At 43.4% G+C, this 16,219-nt stretch overlaps 1 protein-coding gene across 1 annotated transcript in view; it reads right to left on the reverse strand.

Moving 5' to 3' along the window:
* The window catches only part of ANKRD55 (ankyrin repeat domain 55), a gene marked incomplete at its 3' end in the record, with an annotated part of 185,959 nt that overhangs the window by 15,215 nt on the left and 154,525 nt on the right, over nt 1-16,219 (reverse strand). The window contains exon 8 of the mRNA XM_081231951.1: nt 5,440-5,624. Within this exon, the coding sequence (XP_081088077.1) occupies nt 5,440-5,624 (185 nt within the window). The remainder of the gene's footprint in view (nt 1-5,439; nt 5,625-16,219) is intronic.

Genomic DNA, 16,219 nt, shown 5'->3' on the forward strand with positions numbered 1-16,219 from the left:
CTCCTTCCCAATATTGTATTATCACCATCTTTAAAGACCTTTGCCAACTTGGTAGGCAAAATGGTACTTCAGTGTTGTTTTCTTCTGCATTTCTTTTTTTTTTTTTTTTTTTTTTTTTTTGCGGTAGGCGGGCCTCTCACTGTTGTGGCCTCTCCCCCTGCAGAGCACAGGCTCCGGATGCGCAGGCTCACCAGCTATGGCTCACGGGCCCAGCCGCTCCGCGGCATGTGGGATCTTCCCAGACCGGGGCACGAACCCGTGTCCCCTGCATCGGCAGGCGGACTCTCAACCACTGCGCCACCAGGGAAGCCCTGCATTTCTTTAATTAATAGTGGGGAAGAACTTTTGAAATATATGTTTATGTGCCATTTGAGTTTCTTCATTGAAATGATTCTTAATGCCCTATGCCCATTTTTCTATTAGATTATTAGTTTTTCTTACTAATTTATATGGGTTTTTAAAATATTTAAGGTATCAATTTTTTTCTAGGTTATGCTTATGAAAACATTTTCTCTAATTTGTTACTTAGCTTTTAATTTTTTTTTTTTTGCGGTACGTGGGCCTCTCACTGTTGTGGCCTCTCCCGTTGCGGAGCACAGGCTCCGGACGCACAGGCTCAGCGGTCATGGCTCACGGGCCTAGCCAATCTGTGGCATGTGGGATCTTCCCGGACTGGGGCACGAACCCGCGTTCCCTGCATCAGCAGGCGGACTCTCAACCACTGCGCCACCAGGGAAGCCCTTAGCTTTTAATTTTTTAGTGATTTTCCATAAAAAATTTTAAGGAATAATCACATTTATTTACCTCTTCATTTTTGGTTTGTTTCATGATTTTATGTTTTAGAAAGTCCTTCATCAGCCAGAAGGTGGATGAATATTCATCAGTATTTAAACCTTGTTAAATGGCAAAACTATTATTTTCTTAAGGAAGAAAAAAAAAAGCCAGAGACTGGGAGAAAATATTTGCAAACTGCACATTCAACAAAGAATTTGTATTCAGAATATGTAAAGTATTCCAAAACTGAATAAAAAAATACACACGCCAATTAAATTAGCAAAAGATCTGAACACTTTATCAAAGAAGATGCATAAATGGTAAATAAGCACATGAAAAGGTGCTCAATAATATTTGTCATTAGAGAAATGCAAATTAAAACACAATGGGATACAACTACATATTTATTTAAATGGCTAAAATTAAGAAAAAATTAAAAGAATGTATATATAGTATGTGTCTGTGTGTGTGTCTGTGTGTGTGTGTGTGTATACCTGAGTCACTGCTGTACAGCAGAGATTGGTACAACATTGTAAATCAACTATACTTCAATTTAAAAAAATTTTTGACAAAAAAACCCCCCCAAACCTGGAAATACCAAAGGCTGATAAAGATTCAGGACAACCTGAACTTTTATACATTTTTGGTGGGAATACAAAATGGAAACAGTCACACCAGAAAATAGTTTGTCAGTTCCTTCTAAAGTTAAACATACTTACCATATGACCAAGCAATCTCACTTCTAGATATATAGCTAAAGAAATGAAAATTTATGTTCACACAAAAACTTATACACAAATGTTTATAGCAGCGTTATTCATAATTGCCCAAAACTGTAAACAACCCAGTGTCCTTCAATGGGTGAACAGACAAACAAACTATAGTTCATCCACAAAACTGAATCCTACTCAGCAATAAAAAGAACAGCCTACTGATATATGGAACATAGATGAATCTCAAGTCATTCTACCAAGTGAAATAAATCAATCTCAAAAGATTACATACTGTATATTTCCATTTATATAACATTCTGGAAAAGGCAAAACCCAAGAGACAGAACTAATCAGTGGTTGCCAGAGCTTAGAGATGGGGGAGGCCTTGACTACAAAAGGACAACCTGAGTTGATGTTGGAGGTGACAGAATTGTCTTGAATCTTGCTTGTGGTGGTTACATGAATCTATGCATGTGTTAAAATTCATAGAACTATACATCAAAAAAAAGTAAATTTTACTGAATGTAAATAAAAAGGAAAACAATATTTTCTTCTAGATTTATTTGGATTAAAAAAAAATACACGTGTGTCTGTATGTGTATTTTGATATGTGTGGTGAGGCGTGGAGCCAATCTGACCATTTTTCCAGTTACATAGCCAACTTTTCTCAACACCATTTATTAGTGCAGTGGGATCATATTTTGAGATCCTGACCTATATACGTACTTTTCTACCCTTCCTCTTTCCTCATTTAAGGATATGGTTGATTTTATGCTCAACCTCAGGGGAGGGATATAGCAGGGTGGATAAGAGAAATAGTCAGTGTCTTTCTGTTTCCAAAAGCCAAGCCCAGAACTGAGAGCAGATTTGGAGCAAATTAGCTCCCCAGCTGTAGAAAGAACTATCAAGGCAGATGGGACAAGAAGGTGATAAGAACATAAAGGACCACTGGACCCAAGAGCAAAGGGGACCCGAACCTTGCTTCCTTGGCAAAGATGCTGGGAAATGGGTGATGGGGGATGTCTGTGTGGTGTGCTTGGGCAGTGGGACCCTGGGAGGCTAAGGAGGGGCACAGTGAAAGAGGACATGCCTGTGAATGGGGTTTCCCGTGAAGAGAGTGGCTACTCTTCCTGTCAGTCACTCTGGGAAAGGATCAGTCCTGAGGCAGGAAAGGAGGGCATGGAAGGCCTCTTCTTGGCTTTACTCTGGGGCTTGACCGCTGGCAGAAGGCCACCCCTGGGAGAGCCAAGAGGTCTCTCAGACATGGAGGCAGCTTGCGGGCCGGGCATCTGTGAAGGGGCTTGGGCCTTAGTATTCGGAAAGTAGCCATGTCCACAGTGTGACCACAGTCCCCATGGTAAATCGTGTCCTCTGTCAGTCAAGCATCCTTTTCCTCATGTTATGATATGGGCAGAAATTTGAGAACCCTTAATAGGAGCGTATATTTTTTCAACATAGTCATCAATCACACTGCCTATTTGAACATGTAGCAGCTATGATTCATTCCATTCTGTGTGAGTGAGGTCCATTCTGTGTGAGTGAGGTCTCCAAACAATATTTATTATGAAACAAGATGAGGCACCAGCCATATTATGCCTTCCTGCTTAGAGAATATATTGCCCATAAATTCAGTAGATGGAGGGCTGGATATCAATGTAGTCAGGTTCACCAACACGTGACAGTTCTCTCTGGAGCATTGTGAAATACTCCTTCACAACAATTGCTAAGAGTGACTGTTTTAATTCTTCTGGCCATCAACATGGAAGAGGTCCAGAAGGACACAGGGAAAAAAATTATTTTGCAGAGAAACAGGAGAAGCATAGATAACTTCTAACTAATACACATAGAGCCTTCATGGGCAATGTGTAGCATCCAATTTCAGGTTATCTAAGCTGTAGTTCCTTTCTTATCTCTAAGCTTCAGGATAGTCCTACAAACATAGCAGACTGGACTCAGCTATCACAGTGAAGAGCTGGAGAATCAGGGCCCATGATTCAGAAGAAATTCATCAGAGACAAGCAGTGGGCGATGAGGTGGTCTCTGAAGGGCAGGAGATGACGGGTACAAGAATGCAGTGTTGGCTGGAGTGTCAGAAGCCAAGGAACGATTTATGGAACATGCAAACATTCTCTAGATAATTCCCAGATATTTGTAGGTAGGAGAGTTTGATAAAAGACTCTCCCTCCTGAAAATAAATGACTTGGTTATTAAAGGAAAGTATGACCTCATAGACTGATGAAATTTGGGACATTTAAGCTACACAGGCTATTTATGAGTTATGTGTTCTGTGCCATCAATCTTCGGATAGTACCATCGTGTTTTAAATGTCATAGATTTATGATGTGTTTTACTATCTAGGAGGCCTAGTTTCCCCATATTTTCCCTCATCCTCGTTTTTTTTTTTTTTTTTTTTTTCTTCAAATCATTGCCTTATTTTTCTTCTCTTTCCTCAAAAACTTTCTCTCCACTGGGGGGAAAAAAAAGAAGGAAAGCGAAGTCACAATTGTTGCAAATGCGTTAAGTACTTAAACCTATGAAAATTTTGAAAAATTCTATACTAATGCAAGCTTACAGTTTCAGTGTGAAGGCACAGCTACACAATGCAGGATGCAGAAACTGAAACAAAATGAAGAGCAGGATTTGATTAGTGCATGCAACACATGAGCTGAACTTTGGAGGAGGAACTAGACCTTGCTTGAGATTTTACTTCACTTTGAACCCTTGTAGGACCCAATCTTTTGCATTTTCTTTCTGCCCTTGGTTTTTCTTTCTTCCCTGAGGCTGGGGGAACTAAATTTTCTCTGCTAAGCATGTGATAATGCAAAGTGGGAAATACTCTATTCAGAGCTGGTTCTACAAGTATTTTGAGGTAGGCAAACTTTTTTTTAGCCCTCTTTTCCTAGATGTGTTCTTTTCTTCTCTTTTTGGATCATTCACCTTTTCTCCTCATGTAACTAAGTCCTATTACTTTCTTACCTACTCAAGTTCAACATCTGCTCTTAGGAAAAGGTCTACTTTCAATGATTTATACCTTAATTTTAATTAAAGTCATCATGTTAACCATCTCCAGCGTCTGAGACTTACATGGAACCCAAGATTTTTTTCCCCCTGTGTTATAAGGATTTCAGGTATCAGGAAGTAGGAAGTGCTTCTTGGGGCATCTAAAATCATGATAAGTAGGTGGCTAGATTTGCACTTCAATAGAAAAAGGTAAGCAAAACTACACGTAGTGTACAAGCCTTATACCCATTTTCAATAGTCTTATTTGTTGTTATATTATTCTTATATTTCCATTGAGTCTATGCCTAACTGAAAGAAAGGTTAGATATACATTGTAATTGAAAAGTTCTAATAGCTGTTTATGGATGAAGGGCATGTAGGTAAAAAGTTCTGTTTAGAAGTCAAGGGTACAAGTTTTCATTTAGTTGCTAAATACCTCTGAGGCAAGTCTCTTTACCTTTCTGGACTCAGCTTCCTTTTCTATGCAAATACATCTTTAAGGACTTAAGAAACCCAAAACAGAACCCTGATAAGGTCACATCTAGTTCTGAACACAAAGCCTCTATTATGCTCTTCTCTGGATGACAAGAGCTTGTTGACGTTATGACATAATCCAGGAACGAAGGAAAAGAGTTAAGACTTACTGTTAAGAACAAAAAGCGCCTATAGCAGGAAGCTGATATACAGAAGGCCTTCTGAGAACACTGAGAACGGTTATAGCAAAAAGTGGAAAGTCTGACAGTACTGTACAGTCGTGGCGCTTCTCTTCGTAACAGTGATTTTTCCTGCCCTGACTAAAATAGAGCAGCTTCTATTGTCACAAGCACATGTATAAATATTACTGCCAGTAAGGATATAGTCATATAGGATAACTCCTTAAACATCTTCTTTGAGATTAAAATTTGGAAAAGATGACTGGTAGTTCCCCACATTTCTGAGTTGCCATGGATACCTGTCGTCCACATCCAGAGCCTGCAGGTTGCACTCCGGGAATCTTGCCAGCTCGTTGATGATGTCACTGAAACCTGCTGCTGCGGCGATGTGCACACACGTCCTCCCACTCTCATCGTCGTAGTTGATTATGGACGGACCCTGGTGATGGCTCAGAATGATGGAACACAGAATTCTATTTCCACTCTGGAAAACAGAGTCAAAGAAAGCTCATTAGGTACAATCCAGTGCTCTTCCCTGTCTATGCAAATTAAGATAAAAATTCAAAACAACAAAAAAATAAAATTCATTTTATCAAACCCACAAATTTCCACTTGTCTCAAGTCACTGCAGGGATTTCTGTCTCCTGTAAGAGCTAAATTGTCTTCCATAATCAGTGAACTAAGGAGGACTTAAATACAGGTGTAATTGACTGACATCAGAGCTAGCACAATGGGTGGGCCACCTAGATTACTTCCTCATTAAATATATTCGTTTTGTTTCCCCCACTTGCTGTAGAGGTTAACCCCTGAGAAGCTGGCAGAGTTAATTTTAATGTTAACAAAATGACTATGACGAGTACTGACTAGTGACATAATGATGATCAGAATGATCTGGTAATGGTCAAATTGCTATAAATTGCATGTAATTTAATTGTCAAAAATCCTTTGTGAAAAGAAGTGTGTCATAATTTAGTAGCTAATCGATAAAAAGAAATAAAAACAAATAAGTATGAAAAGGAAAAAACTTTAGGCAACCATCTAAACTGGGTCCCTCTTTCTGTGTAGGTGTATAATAAGTTTTTATCTTATCATTTTTTTTTTTTCTTTTTGCTCTGTGAGTCTTCATTGCTGCGCGTGGGCCTTGCGTGGGCCTTGCGTGGGCCTTCTCTAGTTTCGGCGAGCGGGGGCTACTCTTCCTTGCGGTGCGCAGGGTTCTCATTGCGGTGGCTTCTCTTGTTGCGGAGCACGGGCTGTAGGGCGCACAGGCTTCAGTAGTTGTGGCGCACAGGCTTAGTTGCTCTGTGGCATGTGGGACCTTCCAGGGCCAAGGATCGAACCCATGTCCCCTGCATTGGCAGGCGGATTCTCAACCACTGCACCACCAGGGAAGCCCTTATCTTATCTTTGAAGGGAGGCTATTCTACACTCTTTTTAGCAACCTGTCCCAGCCTTAAAAGTCACCAGCTCTTTCTTGAGAGTGTCCTACATCTCTTCAGCTTGAACAAATGAGTAAGTAAATGCTGTGCATGTTACCTTTCATTGGACTGAAAAATACAAAAAACACTGCATAAGTATTTGCAATTTTAGATGACAATAAATCCTCAATGGCCAGTAAATTCTAGTTTTATCTCACACAGTGGAAAGTCTTATCTTTCAGATTTCTCCTGATATCTGTGTAAAGATTATAAAACAGTCCAAATAATTCGTCAGCATTTTAATTTTCTCAGTGAATCCATAGAGACACTGCATCTCCACGCAGCAGGTCTTACAGGAAAAATGGAGGTCTCTAGGAGGCGTGAGGAGCAGGTTAAAGAAACGGCAGAGACATGCTCTAGTTCTGGGGGCCAGGAGCCAGGTCACATGCCAGGCCCAGAAAGAGTGTTGAACATTTTTTTTTAGCATCTTTATTGGAGTATAATTGCTTTACAATGGTGTGTTAGTGTCTGCTTTATAACTAAGTGAATCAGCTGAGAGTGCTGAACTTTTTTAAAGCTGCAATTCTAATACATTCCAAGTGCTATTCCACAGCCACCTCCTAAAAAATTTTCCCATGTAACATTTCTTTTGGCATTCCCCCCACTTTATTATCCCAGTTTATTTGACCCTAGGGTTATCTTTTAGAACCTCTGAGTCAGTTTGCACAATTCTGTGGAACAGCACCCTTTTGTTTTTGCTTTTCCTCTCCCTTTCCCTCCCCTCTCCTGTTTGCACTGAGGACTCTCCGGATATCCCGTTACTCAGCGTGGCTTCACGGGGAACCATTACACAGTGAACCCTCGAGTGTGCTCCCACTGTATCAGGGGACCGCAGCTGATACAAGTTCTGCAACCTCTTGCAGGACCACCAAAGGCTCAGGGCACTCAAAGCTCTCAACTTTGAGCCCCAGAAAGAGTGCTGAGTGGGTTTTAAATGTTACAACCAGGGCCAACTACGTAATTTATGGGGCCCAGGGAAAATGTGGAGCCCCCTGCTCACATGGCAGAGGAATAATGTATTCCCTTCTTCCATGATGTCTCTCTGGACCTGTCATTGCGATTTTTATTTGCTATTTAGTGTCACACTCCCTTGGGCTGGGCATTCTCACGGTGAGTGCAAACCCTCACAGGTGCCTAGGGCCCCATCTTGCAACTCAGCACATGCTCAATCCTGACCCTCCCTGAGTCTGTGCTCAGACCCCTGCCAGGGGACTGAGGAGCTGGGGCCTGAGCATCTGTCCCAGGGCAGCAGGGAGATGGGACTGTGTAAGCTGAGGCTCCAGTGTCCTATTAGACTTAACATACAAAACACAAATTCAACTACAGAATTACTGAGAATTTTCAGATGGCCACAGAGCATTATACCCCGAGCACAGAGCTCCCTGCTGAGTGTGGGGCATCTGTGGCTTTACGTCACACGCCCATAAAGTGGGCCCTGCCTGCAACCTTTTTCCTTTTTTCCTTCTCACCTTCCCTCTTACATCCTCTTTCTCCCTCCATTCTTCCTTTGTCTCACAATGACTTTTAAATAATTCAGATCAATGACTTTAGTTCTATGGCATGCCTGTCATCAAAAGGTGGCTACAGTGAACACATCTAAGCTTTCGTGCCTGCTTTATCAGCTTTTCTAAGGTTCTTTCCCCTGATGTTACGTAAACATATTTTGAGGGGTCTGAAATATGGTATATTTAAAACACTCAAGAGACCCCTCTCCCCTTTTAAGAAGCACTAGCCATTGGAGAAGGAAAACAGAAGCAAAAAAGAGTGTCCACTCAATAAATTGATTTTGTTTATGGTTTCCTGGAAGAGCAAAGGAATTCAGGTTGCCACAGCGATTCAAACAGCAAAACACTCTGTCACGGTTCTCCTTCTGTGTGGGATGGAGTGTCAAGCACAGATGGAAAAAACAAAACCCACTTCTTACACACTGTCTTCCTCTCTCCTTGCCTGACCCACAGAGGAGCCATTCTGGAAGCAGCCAGCTGAGATAGAGGCTGCGGCCCAGCACATCTCAGTGGGCCTCTTCTGAGTTCCTGACCAGACAGTCCCAGTCAGCATCTCCCTTGCAAGCTGGAGTCTTACACGGCTTTTCTGGATAAGAGAAATTCCACCCCCTTACACTTTTCCTCCAAAATGCCTTTTGTCCTGAATCTTCCAGACAATTCCTTTGTCTCTAAACCTGGCCCTTACTTACAACATTATCACTGCCTTTTTTTTTTCTTTATAAGGATATCCTCCCTGGAGTAATGGTAATAGCAATGTCTACCGAGTGAACGTTCTGTGCCCAGCACTGCATTTCCACGTTCTAACTCATTTAATCCTGACAACAACTTCATGAGGTAGGTACTCTTATCATCCCCATATTGTAGAGGAGAAATTGGAGGCACAGGGGGATTAAGGTGCCCATTGTCACAGCCAAGAGGTGGCAAAGCCCGGATTGACTGTCTGCAGAGCCCTTGTACTTCACCACTACACCATTTTGTCTCCCGTTACAAGTACGGTCTATTTATTTGATCCTGCATGTTCATATGGGAGGAATTTAAGTGAACACTGCTGTTGGGATCAGCAACATCAGGTAGCAATAAAGTGCGCGTTGCCAACTGAGACCTTCTTCCAACATTAGGTGCTTTAAAATCCTCTCCTAGGAGGGTTGCCACGGTGCACCCGACAAGAATTTGAGAGAGCCCTGGAGAGTACTAGTTTGTGAGCTGAGGCCCTGGCTCAGGGGTCTCCTGGTAACAGCATTCCCTTCTTGGCAAAATGGGCTGAGTGTCAGTCAAAGGGAGTCTCCAGGCCTGGGAAGCCTTGGTCACAGACACCAGGAAGCACCAGGAGAGAAGAAATGGGATGTTGCCCAGAAGGGCCCTTAGGAAGAATGGAGGGTAGGTTTCTGTTTGGTGGGAATATCATTCAATAGGGGAAGAATATTGTATAGATCTTATTATGGAGCTCTAGAATTGGGTGGCCAAATGAGATTGTGGATTTACTTATTTTTGCTGCATTTTTGTTCTTTTTGTCCAAGGGTAATCCATAAAGTGCCTTCATTTACTCTGAAAACTGCTGGGAACTACTGAGTCCTAGTCATTTTCTCTTTATACCTCATGAGGGAGGGGAATTTGCAAGAAGTCTTGCCAAGAAGGAAGTTGAATTAACGTACAGTAATTTTGCTATAGGAGACTGATAAAAAACAAGATTCCAGTATCTTGATGTAGACTCTTATTCATTTATTTATTTTTGGCTGCGTTGGGTCTTCGTTGCTGCGCACGGGCTTTCTCTAGTTGCAGCGAGTGGGGCTACTCTTTGTTGCGGTGAGTGGGCTTCTCATTGCGGTGGAGCACGGGCTCTAGGCGTGCGGGCTTCAGTACTTGTGACACGCGGGCTCAGTAGTTGTGGCTCACAGGCTGTAGAGCGCAGGCTCAGTAGTTGTGGCGCACGGGCTTATAGTTGCTCTGAGGCAGGTGGGATCTTCCCAGACCAGGGCTCGAACCTGTGTCCCCTGCATTGGCAGGTGGATTCTTAACCACTGCACCACCAGGGAAGTCCCAATTGAAGACTCTTTTTATTCTAGGTGGTCTCCCAAGGAGTCTTAATACAAGATTTAGGACTAGTTGTTTATTTGTTAATGTGTTGGCGGCATTAATTCTATGGTGGGTTCTTCAGGGAGGGAACTCCAATCTCCATCCTTCTCTTGGAGGTAGCGGTCTGTTTGTCACATGACAGTGACTGTACAAAGCGGACGTAAGGGTTTTAGGTCACATGGCCCTTTTAAAGGGCTGGGTGGTTTTGTGCTATGAGAACACTGGCCCGTAAGTTCAGCTGGAGTCAGGTGTGTTAGACTGGAATGGAGCTGGAGGGGAAGTTTTACTAGTTTGTACAGCGTGAACACTTGAGAGTTGAGGGTTTGGGGCTAACTAGAGGACAAAGGGGCCCAATATCCTGGCTTGGAGTCAGGACCATCTTCACGGTTAGCCCCTTTGGACCCAGGCTTTCTGCTTGGCCTGACTCCAGAGGCTGCTGTATCCCAAAGCCTGGGGCTGACTCTCCTGGAGAGCTAGTGGAAGGTAGAAATGGAGGTGTGGGGCAGTGAGGCATGGTGACCCTCAGCTGCTGAACTACTTCATTTCACAGGTGCTCTAATGATTAATATGGAAAAGCCCCCCATGAAACCTCCTTCCCTGCTGTGTTGGTGTGCAGACAACGTCTAGCTTCTGCTTCCAGCTGTCTGGCAAGGTGACAGTCTCTAGGACATCTCTGCATTGCCCTTGCCACACCTATGACTGGGAATCTTTCTGCTGAAATGGAGTCTAGCAAAGAGTAACTCATAATAAATATTTGCTGAACAATGCATAAATAAATAAATAAATAAGTAAAAACAAGCCTTACCACCTATGGGCAAAGCCAAACGAAACAGAATTTTACTCATCCTTTTCTTAGCTTCCCTCTCTTTTTCTCACTATCTCCTGCCTTTCACTCTCTTTTTGTTTCTTTCCTCACTTATGTTTACTCCTAGGTGAATTACTGTTTTTTCTCTGTCTACCTCATCCCCTTCTTCTCTGCAACCAAGCCCTGGGGAGCTGACACATGCAGGCCACTTTAACTTAGGCTATCCTTCAAGACAGCTCAGTCTTTGCTCCCAGGGTAATGGGGTTGATTTAGTAAATTTGACTTTCTCTTTGTTTACTCTGGGCTCTGTGGCTTTGTAGTTTTCCCCTTATCAAGCACTGGGAGTTGTGTGGCCTGAGTCTCTGTGGGCGTGGGGTGTGTTTGGGTAATGATAACCTTCCTGTGCCCTAGTTTCGCCACCGGTGAACTGAGGGGATGGACTAAATGACTTGTGTGGTCCTTTCCAGTTCTAAGGCTCTTCCATCTATGACCCGGATCCACTGGTCTATGACATTTGTAATTATCCTTTGGCATTCTGAATATATTTAAAGTATACTTACAGGATTTTGATACAGTTCAAACAGTTGACCACAGATCTTGGCCACCATGGGAAGGAGGAGGATTCCATGCTGGACCAAATCAGTCTCAGGCGCTGGGGTTGATGGTTATATTCAAGAGCTCCAAGGGTATGTGTATGTGTGTGTGCATAATTTCCTTAACCACATAACCACATACTGAATGAACAAACATGAAATAGTTTTATATTACTGCAGTTCTTTTCTTTCTAACCTCCCTTGAAAAATGCACTGAAAGAAGAGTACTGCTGAGGAAGATTCCAGATAAACACATTTTCTAGGTTTAGGAGGAAGGAGCTAGAGGTGAGATTTGAGGGGCAGTAGATACTTGCCCTTCTCACCGAACTGCCATCATATCTATCCTAGAATTCCTATCATTAGAAAAAACACCTTGATACTAAGCCACACAGACTAAGACACGTGGACTTCCCTGGTGGTGCACTGGTTAAGGCGGCTGCCAATGCAGGGGACACAGGTTCGATCCCTGGTCTGGGAAGATCCCACATGCGGCAGAACAACTAAGCCCATGCGCCACAACTACTGAGCCTGTGCTCTAGGGCCCGCGAGCCACAACTCCCGAGCCTGTGCGCCACAACTACTGAAGCCCATGTGCCTAGATCCCGTGCTCTGCAGCAAGAGAAGCCACCGCACCGCAACGAAGAGTATCCCCCCACTTGCCACAGCTAGAGAAAGCCCACATGCAGCAACAAAGATCCAATGCAGCCAAAAAAAAAAAAAAAAAAGATACTAAGGTATTGCATTCCTAGAAGTTTTGGTTAAGCTGAAAATGGTATTTCACAGAAAGAACCCAGTAAGCCGCTATTCCCACTGGCTTGGGATGGATAAGCTTATTGAACTGAATTGAGTGAACACCTTTTTGGTGTTCACGAAGATTCACAAAGATCTGTTCTGGGTCTTGAGAGACATCTGGATGAGTAAGGCACATTGCCCTTAAGCACATAGTCTAGAAGAGGAGACACAGGCACCCCACTGATTGTAACACCAGTAAAAGAAGTAAGGAAGTGCTAGACGGAGGGAAAAATTCTGAAAGGGAGCTCAACAAAGAGGGTGAACTTAGTTGGGCCTTGAGAAATAAGGAAAAACAAGTATAAATTCTGCAGTTAGAAGGGATGATGCAGGGAGTGCAAGAAGAAAGAAGTATTTCACCAAAAGGGAAGAGCATGACCAAGGGGAAGACAGGATGAATCTTTACGATGTATTGAGGAGATTATTAATATTCTAGTATGATTGGAGTAAAGCCTACATGGCTTGAAGAGGAAAGAGCAGGGAGTGGGGTGGGTTGCAGAGAGGTTGTTCATGGCAGTAAGTGCAAGTCAAGGAGTTTGTTCTTTACCAGAAAATGGCACTTGGTGAAAGTTTTTGAGCCAAGAACCAGCAGTGACCATAACTGTTTTGGTGTAGTAACAGTTATGTTAGTGCATTCCTTTGTGATTTGTAGAAAGAGCACTTGGTGCAATGTGAGAATAGACTGGAGAAGGAAAGGGCTGAAAGTAGGAATACAGATACTGAAACTGTTCAGGTGAGAGACAGGGGAAGCTTGATCTAAGGCACTGATGGTAGGTGTACTAAATTGTCTCCATTTGTTCTTCCCGGTTAACTCTCCATCTTTTTTCATCCTGCTCTCCACCCTTTAGCATGTACGAATTGCATCAAATGGGCCCCTTTGCCCTTTGGCTTCTGGTTGGGATTGGCCAGTGAGTGGTACTGACAGGAGATGGATATAGGAGGAAAGAGTGACTGGGGCATTTATCCTCCAGTTCCCCCGCTGCTAGGCCACAGTTTGACGATTCCATCAAAGGCTACAGTTTCCGTCCTAGGCCCTTTCCTACAGCTACAGCTTTTGCTGTGTCTTAGTAACCGTTCCCTCCCATGCCCTCCCAGATGCCCTAATGGCAACCTGCTGTTGTGTGTAAATAGCCTCTTTATGAATCTATGCTCAAATAATCCCAGCTGAGTGGGTCGTTTCCTGCTGGGGCCCTGATCTACACAGTGGGGACAGAAAGGAGTACACAGAGATGTGAGACCTGAGGAGGTGGAATCGAGAGGTTTTGATAACCAATTACACGTGAAGGATGATAAGGAAGCAGTGTCCATGGGCCACATGATGGCCTTTGGCTTGGGCTACTGGGTGGATGGGAATGTGACGGGAAGGAGAGATCATGGATTCAGTTTGAACATGCTGAGTTTGACGTGTCCATGGGAAATTATGGGAAGATGCCTGGTAGAGCTGGAAATGTGAGTTTAACGTTCAAGAGAGAGGTCAGAGCTGGATTTTGATCTGAGGAAATTCTGAGTAGAATGATAGTCGAAGCCTTAGGAACCGATGGGCTTTCTGAGGAAAGGAGAATGAGAAAAAGATTAATGACTACATTTCTGCAGTGTTGAGGAGTGAGAGGAAGATGAGTCCGAGAGATACCTGTGTAGACTCCTGATAAGCTAGTGTCATCACAGATGGGCAAGAACATGCCCCAAAGGGACTGAGATTCCATCAAGGGAGACTGGATGCAGATAGGGACAGCGTTCTGCTCAGTGTTCGCCCAGAGAGAGCCACACAATCAATTGGGTCTCCTGGGCAGAGGGGGGAGGTGAACAAGGGCAATGGGCCCACAGGAGGGCACCACCAGCTACCAAGGGACCCAAGAAATGGGGGCAGAAGTCAAACTTGGTTTACTTTTTGGGCCCAGTGTTTCAAATCTTTACTGCTTTGGTTGCCTGGGTCAAATACAGAAGCTTTATTAGTTCAAAGTGCTATAGCTTTAAATATGGTCTCATATAGTCCAAGAGAAAAGCAGGAAGTTCAGTGAAAAGAATGAATGACAATGGGAAGTAGACTCACTCATGTGGAAAAACTTTATGAGGAGCACAGTGCTGGCCCTGAGTTATAAATGAAGAAGAAGGTTAACGGAGGCAAGTATAATCCCGGTTGCAGCTGACATTTGGAATTACCCTCAGTCTTCTTCGCAGAGTAAAGGGCAGAACACACCACTTCTGAATTTTACTGCTAACTGCAGGGAGGGAGAGGGTGTACAGTTCCTCCAGAGGGTGACTCTTAACTTTTTTGTGGGGGGGGGTAGTTACAGATCCTCATTGAAGAGTTGAAGAAACTGTGAACACCTTCCTCAGAAAATTGTATGCTAACATCCTCACACATAAGCACATGCAATATTACGTACAATTGGAGGGGTCCTAGAAGGAACCTGTCTTCTTAATCTTTCCCCCCACAATGCCAGATGCAGAATAGGTGCTCATGAAATTTTTTTTTCTCTCATGAAATATTTATTAAGCTATTGAGTATATAAATGTGTGAGGCATTATGCTTATTATACAAAATCATGGTCAAAATGTAAATATCTTAGGTAGGAGTAGCTAAGGTTTTAGAACCCATTAATACGAATTCACATATCACAGTGGTTTTCAACCCCAGCTGGACATTACAATCTCCTGGAGGAAGGGAAAACTTTAAAAGTTACTGACACCCAGGCTCCACCCCAGACAAACTGACTGAAAAACTAAGGGTGTGGGGCTTGGGTATCAGTATTGTCTAAAAGCTCTTCAGATGATTCTATTGTACAGACACGACTGAAGTCAATGTAGCAGGTTAAAAGCTATAACATTTAGTAGAGAGAAAGAATACAGTATGTAGATGTGGGTATGATAACTAAGCTTTCATGGAGGAAATTGGGAGCCATAATAAAAATGATAATCTCTTCCAATTACAAAGAATATTACACATCACTGTCATGTGCACAGTCTCATTCGTGCCCCAAAGATACACCTATAGTTAAGCCAAGCAGGTTTAGGTGACTCTTCTCAGAACAAAGCCAGGTCTGTTAATGCAAACTCAGATCTTCTGAGTTGAGCACATTTTTCTTTGGATTTTGCCAAATTGCCTCTTGGAGGATCAAAGCAAGGGTTCGCACCCATGAAGAGCTCAACTCAGAAGGTCTGGAGTAGGGTCTGGGAATCTGTTGTTTTACAAGCACTGCTGATGATTCGATTGCAAAGCCATCTCCCAAGCAGCAGCTCTAACCTGGGCTGTGGTAGAGGAAGGTGGAGCACAGGAGGCATATCGGTCAGAATTACCCGGGGAGGTTTTTCAATATGCACATGCATGAGCCCCATCCCACATCTAGGACATCAGAGAACAGGAGTGACGGGAGCGAATATACAGAAAATGCTTCATTCTGATACCACTCTCACCTTAGCTGAGAGCCAACACATGTGGGATACATCTTGGTTGCCCAGCCAGGCTGCCCTGGGACCACTGCTCCAATAGTGACCCCTGACCAGCCAGAGGACTGGGCTCTGGGCAGGGACTGGCATGAGGGGGACAGGGCAGCTGATTAGATACTGAAAGTATGGAGGAGGGTGCTAAGGGCAGGTGAGGATGACAAAAACATGCTTTGTTCACTTCACAGTTTTGCAGGGCTGGGCCTGCTACAGGATAACTGAAGCCAAATTTGTAGGAACAAAAACAGGGTAGTTTCCAAATCACTTCTGTTTTGCCCTTATCTCAGGCACACATGTCAACCCTGAAAGTGCCAGGTGCCCTTCTCTGCTGTGTGTGGCATGTGAAAACACCTGAGTGAAACCACCATCAGGGCGTGCAGAATCACGGGGATCCT

This window comes from Mesoplodon bidens (assembly GCF_964165515.1).
Source record: "Mesoplodon bidens genome assembly, chromosome: 4".
Classification (NCBI taxonomy): Eukaryota; Metazoa; Chordata; class Mammalia; order Artiodactyla; family Ziphiidae; genus Mesoplodon; species Mesoplodon bidens.